General features: G+C 30.7%; 1 protein-coding gene across 1 annotated transcript; it reads right to left on the bottom strand.

The window, feature by feature from the left end:
• Positions 1 to 558: 558 nt before the first annotated feature.
• Positions 559 to 3,019, bottom strand: LOC132269010 (probable WRKY transcription factor 21). The gene is made up of 3 exons (XM_059769986.1): positions 1,637 to 3,019; positions 1,416 to 1,541; positions 559 to 1,074 (listed from the first exon to the last, which is right to left on the bottom strand). The coding sequence occupies exons 1-3, from the start codon at positions 2,410 to 2,412 to the stop codon at positions 930 to 932; spliced, it is 1,047 nt and encodes a 348-aa protein (XP_059625969.1). The 5' UTR covers positions 2,413 to 3,019; the 3' UTR covers positions 559 to 929.
• Positions 3,020 to 16,544: the final 13,525 nt, after the last annotated feature.

Genomic DNA, 16,544 nt, shown 5'->3' with positions numbered 1-16,544 from the left:
TAAAATAAAATAAAAATAAAAAAAAAATACCCATAAATGATGAGAACTATCTTACCTTTAAAATTCAAATCATGACATTCAAGTCCTAAATAAAACCATTAGGATACCAAAACTTTGTTTTAATTCAAAGCTCTTTTAGGTCATACTAAATACAACACAACCAAAAATTTCCTTGTGTTCTTAAATGATACGATACAATCACAATTTTTAAATGCGAGCTAATAATTTAAATAACTTGCCTATCCTTGACTATATTATTAGCCATAATCAAACATTGAATTCTTTCCAACTACAAAACCCCACGTCATCAACTATCTTTTGCTTATACCGTTCAATCTGCCTAAGTCATAGTGTATTAGTAGGAGGTGAGTAAATGCTACACATGAGACATCTAGCACATTTGTCTTTGCAGTTTTATAGCCTAGGTTTCTTCAACATTTCATACTAACAAAAACCCTACCGCTGTAACTTGTAGTCCATCTATATCAATATACAATTCTCTAAATTCTTTAACTATTCTTGCATCTAGATAAAGACTTTAAAACCCAACACCAAAAGACACAGTAAATCTAAGTTAATTGAAACAAATAATGCCACAAAAAAGGTAATGCTTTCATGCAAAATCCCTTTATCTGTTAACTAAAATATCGGCCAGTTACGATGGCGGATTGTTCTTACATCAAATATCCCAATTCCACAGAGTTCTGTGCAGCAGTCCTCCTCCTGGCTTATGTCTGCCAGCTCACTATCTTCAACTCTTGAGGCCCAGAAAGTGAAAATTCAAAAGCCAGAAAGTTTGCTCCATATAAGCCTTGAGCTTAAACCATGCAAACTATACACTGGATCATTTCAAGCCAACCGAAAACAAAGTTTCTGTGGAACGAACACGAGGGGCTTGAAGAGATATTGGTGAAGTATACCATGAGGTTTCATGTGTTGGCCGATTGCGATGGTAACCTAGGGTGATTATGCTCCCCTTCATAAGTCACTATAAGCATTGCGGGATCTTCCAAGCACCTCTCCACATGTTTCCTTGCAGGGCAACCTCTCATACTGCTACACTTATAGTATCCCCTGCACAAACCAAAGAAGTAATTTTCAGTTGAATCATGACTCAAATTTACACTTGAAGTTCAGGAACTTCTTAAAACATAGTTATTAAATGCCCTGGAAATAGGCAAATAAGTATCATAGATAACAGTTGAGAATTTAAAACATCTTTGACAAGGAGAAGGGGAGCACATTGGTTAATCTGATATAAACTTTCAATATCCAGAACACATACCAAACCACAAATCACATCTAAGAATGGAAATATGATTAGAAAAAACAAAAACTACATCTAAAAATCAACAAAGGCAACTGTACACATTGCTTCCAATTTAGTTGCCTATCGTAAATCAAATTTAATGTACCTGGGGTGAGGAGAACCCTTGATTGGCTTCTGGCCGTACTTTCTCCATGAATACTCATCAGGAGGAATATCTGCAAGCTTGTTACTTATAGCAGGTACCTTGATTGATCTCTTAACCCTATGTTTCCTTTTGAACCAATAAAAAGAACAGAAACAATTACAAGCTATTAATATCAAAGAGCATAATAAATTGAGAGGAAACAGGTGGAACTAAAAGCTAACCTCTTTTTTGAGCAATGACATCTACCACTGCTTCCGCATTTCACGCTCCCATCATCTCCCCTCCCAGAACACTTTCGCTTATGCTGATGCGAATTCTGATCTGAAGAGCGAGCAGCCCCAATTAAATGGAAGGCATTTCCATCCAAATTAGCTACACTCCCATCAATACTCAACGAAGAGATAAAAGACCTAGTGGATGACATGGTGGGCGTGCAGGTAGAGCTATCAAAATTCAGATTAATGCCGCTATTGCTCCGATGGTAAATCATTTCCATTTGCTGTTTCATCTGTTGCTGATGAAGTTGAACCCTCTGCTGCTGCTGCTGCTGCTGCTGCTGGAGGAAGTGATGGTAATCCGTGTGTGATGTTTTTGGGGCATGTTGAAGAGGGTTTTCCCCATTCGAACACACTTGCATTGATGAATTTCCCAAACTAAGAGAAATTTTAACATCTGAACCCATTTCTTTAATTGGGTTTTCAAGAAAATCGGTCCGAGTAGGCCGAAGAGGCTTGGGTTGATGATCTACCCTACACACTGAATTGTCCAACAGGATGTCTTGGGGAAAAGGGGTTTGAATATCCTTGAGCTTTTTCACTCTTGCATGACCCAAACCAGTATGTAGAAGAGAAACAACTCTCTTAAACCTAGATACAGCCTCCCTAGTTTGTACCATTAAATTCCCATACTGAATCTGATCTTGGGGCTGAGATAACAGACTAAGAACTCTATGGCTACACTCTACTGCTGCTTTATTAGCTTCTTCAACCTCCTCCATCTAAACCTCCCTCAATCCAACTAAAGAGAGGAACTAAAAAAACTAACGCCCAGGAACCAAGACACCTAGATCAAACCACACCATGAGGACTTCAAAATCTCTAAAATCCACTAATTTGATAGATCTTCAATCATCCATAAACTGATAAATTAAAAACCCAAGTAGTGAAATAACCCATTTTGATAAAACTAAATTCCAAATAGGGCTTCTTGGTTGAGATTTCAAGAATTTCGACAAATCAAAGAACAAAACCTTTTTTATAATCAGATTCGACTATCTGGTATGTGAAAATATATCAAAGAAGACTAACTGGGCACAGATTAACGTTTAAATAGAAATTCCATTGAATAAAAAAAAGAAGAAAAAGAGATCATTATGAGAACAAGAAACAACAACAAAGAACAGACCTTTGTTGGACTCGTCCGCTGTCAAACCCTAGATTCTTCAATCTCAGACAAAAGGTGTGAAAGAGAAGACTTTGCTTCTCCAAAGAGTTTCACACGCCCGAAAGAATACAAAGACACAATCTTCTTCTACTAGTACAGTAGTAATATTTATTTTAGAGAGAGAAACTCCAAAGCTTGTTCCAAGAGAGAGAAGAGAGGAGACAGAGGGAGCGCATTTAAATAACCTGTGAACCGGAGAAGCTCAGAAGCGAAACAGCCGTCTCTGTCACAGATTTCAAGGTGGGACCCACATTAGACCTCGTTATTCTTCTCCGTTTCATCTTTATTTAATCTTAAAATGACTCCTTGTAAACAAATCTGCTATTTCCAAAATTGTGTGTCCCGTCTCGCAAAAAACTGGTAATTTTTCCAGAACAGTGTGACGCGTGTCTTCTCTTGCAAAATTTATTTATTGGATAATAATTTAAAGTCTTAAAGTTTGGAAACAAAATAAATGGTGAGCCAAAGGGGGTTCATTAAAGAGTGTTACTATTTGGCCTGATAAATAAAGTCGTATTACTATTACTTTATCAAATTTATGTGGTTATTATATGTTAAATATGATAGAATTTATTTTTAAAAATAAGGTAAATTATTTTTTTCTCTTAAAATATAACATAATTGTCTATTTGAAAAGTTGTAATTTTTTTTCTAAATTTATCTTAATGTAACATTTTTGTTGGGGATTAAAATTTGGAAAAATTATATATAAATGGAATCAAAGTTCCATATTTACTTAGAGGCTGAGTCAAAGTTCCATATTTCTCTAAAATGGATTGCTGAGGTGGCACATGGTTTTTTACTGTTTAGAAATTGTGGTGCCTAAAATACCCTTCCGCGAAGGTACTACTTTTTTTTCGAAGGTACTACTTTTTTTTAACTGAATGTACTACTTTTTGGCGTCCAGATACCATGTTTTTTAAACACCCGCGAAGATACTACTTTTTCTCTGAAGGTACTACTTTTTTAAACTGAAGGTACTACTTTTTTGTTAGGGAAGGGCATTTTAGGCACCACAATTTTTTAAATAGTAAAAAACCATGTGCCACCTCAGTAATCCATTTTAGAAAAATATGGAATTTTGACTCAGTCTCTAAGTAAATATGGAACTTTGACTCCATTTATATGTAATTTTTCCTTAAAATTTTAACCACCATGTATATTTGTTTTATATTTTAAATTGCATCTCGGTAAAGACCATTGAGATACTTCATATTGTGTTTTTGATTATTAATATCAATCTATTACTTTGATAAATATTTATTAATTATTATAATGATCAAAGTTAATGATTTATCTAACTCCCCAAAAAAAAGACAAAAGGATAACTTTTTTTAAAAAAAATATTACAAATGTATGGAAAAATTATAAAACATTACAGTTTTTGCTCTAAATTTTGTACAAATCAAATTATTAAATTTGACTATCACGAAACTTAATGTGAGAAAGAAAAAGAATATAATATGGCTATAGAAAACTAAAAAGATTAAGGAAATAAGCTATAGAAAACTGAAAAGATAAGAAATAGAAAGGGAGTCTTTTATGAAAACAAATAATAAAAGCAATGATGCATATTTAAGTTAAAATTTTAAAAAACCGCAGCATATTTTTTTGTCTGTCGATCGGGTATTAAAGAATCAATAATATCATTTTCTTTCATTAAATTCTCGAGAGTATTCTATTGAGTGACCTCAATTTCATTCAAATTATTCGTACTAAAATATATATTTTAGATACTGTGTTTTGGCCGATCATTGACAGTTAAGAATGTGTAATGTCAATGTTAGTTAAATTACTCACTATGTATGATTCATGGCACAATTTAATTATAACAAAAATAATGAAATGACACAACTCTTAAAATTACAGTGATTGATAATAGTAATTCTAAATATCTATATATATATAATATGTTATGTTTGAAAACACGAGTTCGAGTTAAAAAAGATTATTTTAAAATTTGAACTATATTTTTTAAATTTTCATTTGGTAAATATTTTATTTTCTTATTTAAAAATAAAAAAAATTATTCTGAAGGAAATTGCCTATTTTAGTCAATGTGACTCAGCACGATTAGATGTTAAAAACTACTGAGGCTCAGTTTGGTAGAGTGGAAATGGGAGGAAAGGGAAGGAAAGGTGTTGGAGGGTGAGTAAAATGGGTGGAAGAAAAGGAAAAGAGAGGGAAGGCTTTATAGGGTTAAGTATAACTTTGCACAGTAATTTGCTTATCCTCTCAAAAATGGGAGGAAATGGAAGGACAGGGAAGGCAATGACTGAAATAATATTTATGATGCCAATTTTACCCTCAAGATTATATATACATACAAGTTAGCCGCTGCAGAGAGAGTGAGAGACGACGGGCCAACGGTTGAAGCTTGCGAACGGTGAACCCGAACTGGAACAGGGGCGATGGAAATTGAAAGATATGAGTTTTGATTTTCTGAACAATCTAAAATGATATACCGATAGGGGTTTTGAACTTTTGACTCTTGCAAATAGATAGATAAATTGAAATATATGGGTTTTGAACTTGAGATTCTTGTAGTGCAGAGAGAGAGAGAGGGGGGGAAATTTCAGACTGGAGAACGAGAATGGAGATGGAGGCGAGATTGGGGAGGCTGAAATGGGTTGCTCTAATTTTTTTTTTTTCTTTTCTTTTCTTGTGGGCCCGAGGAGACAATATAAATATATATATATATATATATATATATATATATAGTCGAGATTGGGGAGGCTGAAATGAGTTGCCCTAAAAAAAAATTTTCTTTTCTTGTGGGCTGAGGAGACAATATAAATATACACACACACACACATATATATATATCAGAGTTGAGAACGAGAATATGGAGGCTAAAATGATTTGCCCTAAATTTTTTTTTTTCTTTTTTTGTGGGCTTAGAGACAATATATATATATATATATATATATATATTAAAATATAGAAGGGTATAATAGTCAATTTATTAAAATAATTACCTTTCTTTTCTTTTTCATTATTTTCCCAAACATGATTATTGTCCTTCCCTTTCTTTTTCTTCATTAATTAACCAAATATAATACCAAATTAAAATTATCCTTCTCTTCCTTTTTCTTTCATTTCCCTCGTAATTAATATTGTCCTTCCCTTTCAAACTCACCCTACCAAACATAGCCTAAATAAAACCTCAGGATGCCACTGCTACAATCATTGAAGTCTTCTTATTAACTGATTTGATAATTGATATATACGAAGTGTATAAATATATAGAGAGACAGTTTGACACACACGGTAGTATATGATATGATAATCTCGGGCTTACTACTTTATGTTCAATCATGAATTTTAATTAATGCCCATGTACCTACCTTCCATATATATAAATATTACAGAGTAGATTTTTTCTCATAGTTTACTTTCACCGAGTTTACTTTTACCTACCAAGGCTACACACACACACACATATATTATAGGTTAGACCCCCCCTCCATTTTTTTTTTTTTTTCATGAAAATTAGGAGAAAAATCGTCTCCATTCGCTTCTCACTGGAACCGGTCCAGTGGTGGGCTCCGTAGCTGATGTGGCAAAGCAGGTAAAATACTGAAGAACTGTAGTTTTGCTTATACCTGCTTATACCATTTCTCTACCCTTTCTGTACGCCCTCCCTTTCTGTATTTCATTTTAAACTTAAAATTCGCCCCAAAACCAAAATTAAGGTTGGAGCCAAAACTGATCTGATATATATATACAGATATATGCCTCTGCTCTGCTCTGATCTATAAACCAAAAACACATAATCGAAGCCTCTGCTTTGTAAACCAATACATAAAATCAAAGCCTCTGCTATGTAAACCAACACATAAAGATGAAGATTTATGAAGAGAAGATCAAGGATTTAGGCATATAAAGATTTTCGAAGAGAAGGACCCTATTCAGAAGCTCGATTCGGAAAAATCACCATACATTTCGGTGAGAAGCTGAACTTCCGATCATTCCTTCCGACGAGAAGCTGAAGCTGCGATCATCAATTCCGGCAAGAAGGTGAAGGATTCCGGCAAGGCATGCTTGTTCTGCTCCTTCTCGATCTTAGACAAGTAAGATCTCAGTCAAGCAGAATCAGTTGCTGCGCGAACGCTGAACGGAATCTGACCCATAACCCCTGAATCCCTCCCGGATTTGCCAAAGCTCCACCTTTTATTCTCCTTGCGATCGCCAGAACTTGAATTATCCACTATTTCCTTCTCTTTCTTCATACCCAACAAGCCTCTAAACCACCTGGTAGCTTTCCCCATCTTCTCTCTAAAAAAAAAGGAGGAGAGAGGAGGAGGTAGAGAGAGAAAGAGAAGGAGATGAAGGCGAAGAAGAAGAATAAGAAGGTAGGAAGAAGTAGTGGGTGATGATAAAGCACCTTTTATAAAAGGTTTCAGTGCCATCATCAGCTCTTGATCTAAGAAATCCAAGAAAATCTATAGCTGCTGCCATTTTCTTCTCAACCAAAGGTTAACAATAACAAAATTATATATATATATATATATATATATATATATAAAGCAAAAACTCTTAAAAATAGACCCGTTTCTTGTATCAAAACTAAAAGAAAACAATTTTTTTTTTTCCTACAAACAAGGATCAAAGAGGTGTTAAAATAAAGAACCCTTTAAAATCCTTAAAGATCTGAAACTAAAAACACCAAAATCAACCTTAGAAACAGAAAAACAAGCCCTCTTAGTTGTTTTAATCAAATTAAAACTAGTATAGAGCTATATACCAAAAAAAAAAAAAAAAAAAGATCTCTATTCTGAATCAACTGACTTTCAAAAACACCATTTTGGGTTGATTTCTTTTGGGATTAAAATGAATTCGAAATCGAGAAAATAAACCCTGAAATTGAAATTTTGAAAGACAGATTAATTACAGAAAGGGATCGAAGAAGCGGGGATGTTGAGAGAGGGGGGAGAGAGAAGATGATTAGTAGTCACTTAGTATTTTGTGGCCTCACTTTGTGTTTTTCACTCTTGCATTTTTTCGATCACCCATCTGTGTGCTTAAACGAAATAGGATATTGTTATCTTCATAACTCACGAAGGGTGAGATGAGTCTGAATCACCTTTTCATCTCACATACATATATTTGTCGGTGTATCTATACATTTTGTATATACAAAATACACATCTCTCCAATTAGATTGATCTCCAATAATTAAGAACCATAGCAGGCTTAACAGCAGCTCTCTAACGCGACGAAGAACAGTGGAGATTAAGGTTCTGTAATTTTATCCCAAAGGTAAAGTTGAAGGTAATTTTTAACCAAAAAAAATATTAAATATAATTGTAAATTATGTATTCTGATTTCGTATAATATATATGTATGATGTATTAGTATAAATGTATGAAGTATTCGTACATGTGATAAATGAAAATAATACATTAATAACTTTTTTGTGTAAATGCTGACTGGATGTTGACTGAGTGCTGATTGGACGATGACGTAGCAAAATGGGCTGAGGTGGTTTCATCTCAGCCCTTGGATCTGCACTGGATCTGCTCCAGTGATAGGTGTACTGGAGCAAATTCGGATCTTGAAAATTATGGTAAGAGTACTTTCACAGAATTTTAACATAATAGAATCATGCAACCGAGGACATGCTTTTTTAATCAAATGATTGAGATTGAGTAATGATAGAGTTGCCGAATTCTTAAACTGAATTGGAGGCAAAACTCATCTCCTTTTTGGAGGCTAAACTCATCTTCTTTCTCTGCAATAGAAGTTCAAATAGAAGTTCTTCACTCTGCAATTAATGCTTTATATTTTGTTAGTTTATAAAAAACCTTTCATTTTATAAAAGTTACTACATAAGCCATTTAACTTATAAAGCATTAAGGGAAAATTATATGTTGGTGACCAAAATTAAACATAATTACTATATAGTGACCTTAAAGTCAAGAAAAGGTGAATAGTGACCAATCTTGAAACTTAATTGATATTAAGTGACTATTTAAGGATAATTTGGTCAAAAATACTTAAAAGTTTAATAAACATTTTAAAAATAAATTTTAGATGACAAAATTGTCATCTAATATAAATAATAAGTCATTAAATTCATCCTCCTCCTACTCTCTCTCTCTCTCTCTAATCCAACGTTTTCTTTTTTTCCTTTTTAGTTTATAATTTACCAATTTAAAAAATTAAGATTTCTTTACCAACATTATCTTTTTTTCACCCTTTATCTATTTTTCAAGGCTCTCAACCATCTAATATTTTCCTTTTTAGTTTACAATTTACCAATTTAAAAAATTAAAATTTCTTTATTAACATTATCTCTTTTCCATCCTTTATTTATTTTTCAAGGCTCTCCAGCATGAACGCTCATAACATTTACAGTGGCAAATCATACTTTTGAAACACCCTTTAACAGTTAGTAAAATTATGAAAGTAATCAACAATAGTCATTATTTCTTGAACTATAACTAAGTAGTATTAAAAATTCCTAAAAATTACAATCTTATATCTTAAGGAAGATCTCTCAGACAAATCAACTTGTAAAGTATAATAACTATACATTGAAAATAATGAATAAGACGAAAATTTACAATTTTCTCGTCATTTCTCTTAGAATCTTGAAGAAAATGATGTATAATATCCATCATCAGTTCTCTCCCATCTTGATCTTCTCTTCAGAGACTCATCCTAATAATCTGTTATCTTTTTGTTAGTCAATTTAAGCAAGTGTTTATTTAGGTTAATGTAGAGGGTAAATTTATCTACTTACATAATAATATATTATAAGAAGGCTATTTAAGTAATAAACCATCAAATGGTCACTTAATATCAATTAAGTTTCAAAATTGGTCACTATTCACCTTTTCTTGACTTTAAGGTCACTATATAGCAATTATGTTTAATTTTGGTCACCAAAATATAATTTTCCCAAGCATTAATTGCTATACTTTTACTTATTTATCTAAGACATCACTTTTAAAATAATTATTGTAAAAAAAAAAAAAAAAGAATCTACTTCAACCAAAACATTATAAATCTGGTAAACAAAATTGAAAACACGAGCTTCTTTCTCTAAATAATAAAAGTAATTCATTCATAATTTATTATTATTATTGTTGTTGTTGTTGTTGTTGTTGTTTTTGTTTTTGTTGTTGTTGTTTTTGTTATTATTATTATTATTGATGTCTCATTTATAAGTTTTTAGTTAAATTACAACTTGTATCAATCAATTTCATTTGATATTGGTATAATTAATTTTTTTCCTAGACATTTTGGTATTTTTTTTAGTTAATTCTTTAGTTTTATCTATCCTTTTTTTCAGTTTATTATTTAAACATTATTTTCTTTTAAAAAATTTACTTTATAATTTTTTTTAAAGTTGTCATTCTATTTTATTAATTTCGAGTGTAATTAAATCCAATTAGAAAGTTTAAGTGTAAACTTACAAAAAAGAAGAAAATAAGAAAAAGAAAAAATCTGCGACATTCTTTTGCAAAGTTAGATGCAATATGTAGTAAATTTTATAAAAGTGAAAAGTTTTTTTATAAACTAACAAAATATAAAGTATTAATTGCAGAAAGAAGAATTCCTATTTGAATCACCCCACCCACGTGGAGAAAGAAGATGGGTTCGGCTAGGGTCGGAGCCTGGGGGTAATAGTGTAATTTTTAAATATTTTAGTGGGGTAATTTTGTAGGTAGGAGAAAGAAGATGGGTTTGGCTAGGAACGAAGCCTGAAATTTGGTTTGGCTAGGGATGAAGTTGAAAGTTGGTTGGGGGTATAGGGGTAATAGTGTAATTTTCTAATAATTTTAGTGGGGACGTAGTGTAATTTTGTAGGTATATATATCAAAAATGTAAATTAATAGAGTATATTACTAAAAGAAAAATTTTAAGTATGGCTCCACCTTGGGTTTGGCCTCCAATTCAGATTTAAGAATTCGGCAATTCTATCATTACTCATTGCGAACTTGAGTTCACCGCATGATAAATTTATTACTTATCTCATTGTTTTGTCATATTTATATTTATGACACTAAAAAAATATTTTCAAAGTCTCTTTATGAGGAGAATAGAATAAAAAAAGAATTATGAAAGGTTTGCTTTCACGATTTCAATTATTACTTTATGTTGGTTTTGATAGAAAGGTTGAAAATTTTGGAGGAACGATAAAAAAAAGTTACTAAATGTTTGGATAAATTATATCTAAAAATATATTATATATATATATATATATATATATATATATATATATATATATATATATATTCAGGATAAAAATATATTATATTGACTTTCTCTAAAATACTGGGTAATAGGTTGAAATGCCTAATAAAATATAGGGTAAAATATATTGACTTTTTCTGAAATTTGAGTAAATTATATCTATATAGAATGTTTGACCTTTATTATTTTAATTTCTCTTAAGATGTGACGTGTGTACTCAACGACACGACAACCCATGTCCCTAATGAAAATTCAAAAAATAATTAAAATATTACTTTTTTTTTGTTATAAGCCCTCAATAACCTTATATTTTGACATTAAATGACAAAAAAACCATGAAATGCCATTAAATGCAAAGTATCAATTTTCATATTATTATATTTCATATATATATATTTGTTTTATTTTGACATTGATGTTGATTTCACTAGTTGTGTATATATATATATATATATATATTTGTTAATGGCATTTGATTACGTGTTTATTTATTTTTTTAATAAACAAAAGAGGTAGGGTAATTTAGTATTTACAAGAAGGGAAAAAGGGTAATACAATCTTTTTATTTGACATAAATATTTTTCATTAAATTAGATAAAGCTATGAAAGACAGTTCACACTTCTAAGAAATGATAAAATAATAAAGATCAAATGCTCTATTAACATATAATTTGTCCAAAACTTTAGTTTATAATTTGTCAAAAAATTTAGGGGAGGGCAATACAATTTACCCTAAAAATGTATGTTTTGATAGTGAAAGGATATTTCGCAAGAATAACTAAAGTCAACACTTTTTCATATTTAACCATTCAATCAATATATTTAAATGTTGGGAAAAGTCAAATAAATAATTGAATATATATTTTTTAATATATTAATTGAATATAGAGAGCAAAATAAAATAAAAGGATATATACTTTACTTTTTTTTGTGTGTGTAAATCTTCTTTTATCAAAGTAATAAATAATTATTTTTGGTACTTACTTTTATGATAAGTGAAACATCCAATTTCTTTACTCTAATTGGCTAGTTTTGTCATAATCTTTAGCGTTTGGATGTTGATCAGGAAAATGAGTCAACCAGTATTCAATAATACAACGGTTAGAACTTAGATTAGATAAGTCCAAATGAAGGGAGTGGAAATATCAAGGACAGAGAGCGGCTGTCTTAACTTTGCTGTGAAGTGAATTCCCTCTCATCGGCGCAATTTATCAAAATGTCCGCCAAAAGTGGGTCCCACACATGTACTGGGATATAAATGTAATAACCGGTTACAATTCGCCACGTGTAAAACTACTCATTAAAGATGACACATAGAACGAGGTTGGATTTGACTGGAGAAAACACTGCGACCTATTACTGTGATGCCAATGGTGGTGAGTGGACCGGTTGCGGGACCCACTGGTTAGGAAACGTTTGACTTTACGAAACGCCTCTCTCCCCGCTAATCCATAATTCCATATATGGAGTATATAGACTACTACGTATATAATAGTATATGATATGGGCAATGTATGGGTACTCTATCTATGAGTTCATCCTCCATCTGACATCGTCCAATATTATTGAATATGTGTCTAAAAATTAAAGATAAGCATTACCTTCTTTTTTTTTATATAGGTTAAACCCTTTTTTTTTTGTTACAACACGATCAATTTGTCTTCCTTTTCTGTTCATGACAAAGCAAATATCTCTCCATCTTGGTATTAGACCACCATCCAAAACTCTAATCCGCATCTGGCACTGCTTGTGGGTGTCTATCTTAAAACCTTAAATATATAACTTTCAATAAGTGTAAAATCTTTATAATTTCATGCGGAACGCTATATAATAGAAAATTATATATATTTACATTTTAAAAACCTAAAAGTTTTAGTTAAGAAAGGGTGTGTATCTAATGTATAATTTATATATTTATTACTCTTTTTGTCATAGAAAAAATGTTCGATTTGGGAACCGTGACTCATCACAATTTCTTAAACAAGACATGTTTTAGTCAAGAACGGGTGTGTATCTAATGTATAATTTGTATATTTATTATTTTCTTTGTTCCAGAAAAGATGTTCGGTTTGGGAACCGTAACTCATAACAGTTTCCTAACGGAGACATGTTTGTTTTGAACATGATAGTACTCGGTTAACAGGTCTTTAACTGAGGAGATATTTGAATACGCCGGCGTCTATTACAGTTTACCAGCTCTCGGTTGAGTAAACCATACACAAGATTTTAGCTTCATTATTACTATAATTTTCAGGTTATGCCCCATTCCTTTCTCTTTACCGTTGCTATCATCTGAAATTTTTTATCTTTATTTGTGATACCCCCGAAATTCCGAATGCGGGTTGGCCAGACCCACGCCCGAATACCCGAGGATATCAAAAACAAATCTGCAATAAACGAACACAGAGTACAAAAGAATAAAGAAGAATAAATAAAATGCTGACAAGAAACTAAAATGATAATCTAATAATAAACCTCAGAATATAATTTCATAAATTAATAAACTCTTCTGATACAACTGATCCTCCAAAATATAACTCGGGAATCCATACTATGTGGACCCCTATAAAATCCAAACTAAACAAATGACAGCAATAACTGTCTAAACCAGGAAACTGAATCATAAAGGAACTCCTATGTAGCACCGGAAGAATGAAGTAGACTGATCCCCGCTTAACACGAATAACCTCTACTCCTGACGAACACCTGAAAAATAATGGTGGGTCAGGCCCACAAACAAGTTATACTCTACTACAGTCCAAGCAGAAATCCGATACATGTATACATTCTAGTCAATCCAACAGTAACTAGTAGTCCGTATATATATACACACACAGTAAAGGAACCTCAGTAGACTATACGGTTGTCTCAACCTGAATAGTAGGCAACATGCAAAACACACATATAGTGGGCATGAGTACCTAGACCTACCAAGGTACACAACTACACTATATCTAGCTATACATCCCTGGTGATATACGCGCCCTAACCACTGATCCTGAGACTCAAACTCATATCATGACACCATACTTATATATATAAAATCTGGTAACTATCATATCCAGTATAAATTAATCCTCCATAAGTCATTCAACTTGTTCAGCTGACCTGATTTGAATATAATTAGGACTTAACATTTTAGTTAATCCATTCCTTTATATAATAAATTAATCCTCCGTAAGTCAATCAACTTGTTCAGCTGACCTGACTCTAATATAAGTAGGATTTAACATTTTAGTTAATCAATTCCCCTTATATAAAATAGGTAGGACTTAACTGACAAGTTAATCCGTCCCTAGAATGCTACCGTCCCATACCGGTGCATTAAACCACACAATCCAACAATTGATGTCACGATTAAGGAAATACATCAAACAATCTAGAAATAACTATGATAATATAATATCAAATTATCACAAAATAGGAATGATTATTTAAGCCTCCTATATCATATGTCCTACACAAACTGAATCTTATACATGATGATATTTTATTATACCGTCAAATAAGCATTCTCCATATCAAATTCATCCTACACATTTAATCTTAATTGTTAACATTTTACAAGATTAAATCCATTCGTTTGTTTAAAACATTCAAATAGCAAGCATTATTATGATTGAGTCTATTTAAATTTATTTAAACCCAAACCTAATTCCTATTTAATGTTCAGGAATCCTAGGCATGTTTCTACGTTCCATCATTTCACAGATATGAAAAATGCATAATGTAAACATATAAAAATTCACACCGAAAATCAAATCAAAATCATGCATTTATCAATTCATAACACAAGAATAAATATAAACCAATTTCATAAAACCTATATTCTAATCCAATTAAACATGCATAATTATTTAATTTTATGTGTTTAATAAATCCTGGAATTTCCTAGGCATGCATAGAAACACGAATCAAAGGGAAAAGATAGAAGAAGAACTTGCCTTAAACTTTCGGATCGAAAGTTAAACTTCTTCTTCCTTGATCTTCTCTCTACAGGGTTTTTCTTATCATTCCTTCCTTTTCCTCCTTCCCTCTCTAACTCTCTCTTTATAATATATTACATAAATATTTCTAACCCCTTTTTACAACCTATAGCTATATATTTATAGGCTAAATAAAATAATCCTAACTTTTTTTCCAATCCAAGTCAACTTAAAAAAATATATATTAAAATATTAAAAAGGTAAGTAAAATATGTTACGTATATAATTTATGTATATATTTATTAAATAAATAAATTATACGCATCCCATTATTTATTAATGGATTATCCAATGATACCTAAGTTACCATAATATTATAAAGTAACTTAAAACATAATACATATCAAATCTATGTATATTTTTATTATTTAAATATAAAACATATACATTGAATATTACTACCCAAGTTACCATAAAAGTAATTAATAAATTACTTTTCCTTTTATATATATTAAAAAGGTAAGTAAAATAGGTTACGTATATAATTTACGTATATCTTTATTAAATAAATAAATTATACACATTTCATTATTTATTAATGGATTATCCAATAATACTTAAGTTACCATAATATTATAAAGTAACTTAAAACATAACACATATCAAATCTATGTATATTTTTATTATTTAAATATAAAATATATACATAAGATTAAATATTACTACCCAAGTTACCATAAAAGTAATTAATAAATTACTTTTCTTTTTATATATATATATAATATATATCTATATATGTACATATACAACTATCCATGGGTAATAATCCATACACATCTAACCTCCTATCCAAGTAGTCCATGGGACCCAATTGGTTGGCTCATCACTACTAACCATAACCATAAAAGAAAAATAAAATAAAATAATAAAATAAAAGAAAAGAAAACATTTAATTTACAATTAATCAAAACACCATTTAAGCACATAATCTAATTAAACAATTAACACATAGACAAATACAAATAATACATAGACACGTAATCAAATAACCAAGTAATACTTAATTCAATTAAACACATAAGCAATTAGTCAAATAATCAATTAAATAATTAAAAATACAATTAAAATAAATAAATAAATACCGAGACTATCATTTTAAAATTAGGGGTATTACATTATTTCCATCACTTTCAATTTGATTACTCAAGGAATCTTATGAATTCACGTGACACTGTGCTTAGCAATCCAATATTACATATAGACAATCATAAATACAAAAACTAATTATGTAAAAATAAATAAACACAAAAACTAATAGAATTCATGCAAAACATGATAATGGCAAAAAAAAAAAAAAAAAAAAAAAAAGAAAAAAAGAAAAAGAAAAAGAAAAAGAATAATATTTCTTATATGATTTCTTTAAATTTTAATATTTTTTTCTCCTTACTATAAAGTGAATGATTATTTTGTTTTGGAGTTGAAAATAATTATTTATTTATGGAGCAAAATTGGACAATGAATGACTATTTATTTACTCTTTTTTCCAGAGATTTTA

Source organism: Cornus florida, unplaced genomic scaffold (assembly GCF_030987335.1).
Source record: "Cornus florida cultivar Cherokee Brave unplaced genomic scaffold, ASM3098733v1 CherokeeBrave_3.0.0_Hap2_Chr08, whole genome shotgun sequence".
Taxonomy (NCBI): Eukaryota; Viridiplantae; Streptophyta; class Magnoliopsida; order Cornales; family Cornaceae; genus Cornus; species Cornus florida.
This window is presented reverse-complemented; position numbering and strand designations above follow the sequence as displayed.

Bases quoted from the DNA above. Each gene is read 5' to 3' on its own strand.
- LOC132269010 (XM_059769986.1), bottom strand. From the start codon at position 2,412: ATGGAGGAGGTTGAAGAAGCTAATAAAGCAGCAGTAGAGTGTAGCCAT. The intron at 1,542-1,636 runs GTTAGCTTTTAG...TTGGTTCAAAAG, and splicing joins TGTCATTGCTCAAAAAAGAG to GAAACATAGGGTTAAGAGAT. The intron at 1,075-1,415 runs GTACATTAAATT...TGGTTTGTGCAG, and splicing joins AAGGGTTCTCCTCACCCCAG to GGGATACTATAAGTGTAGCA.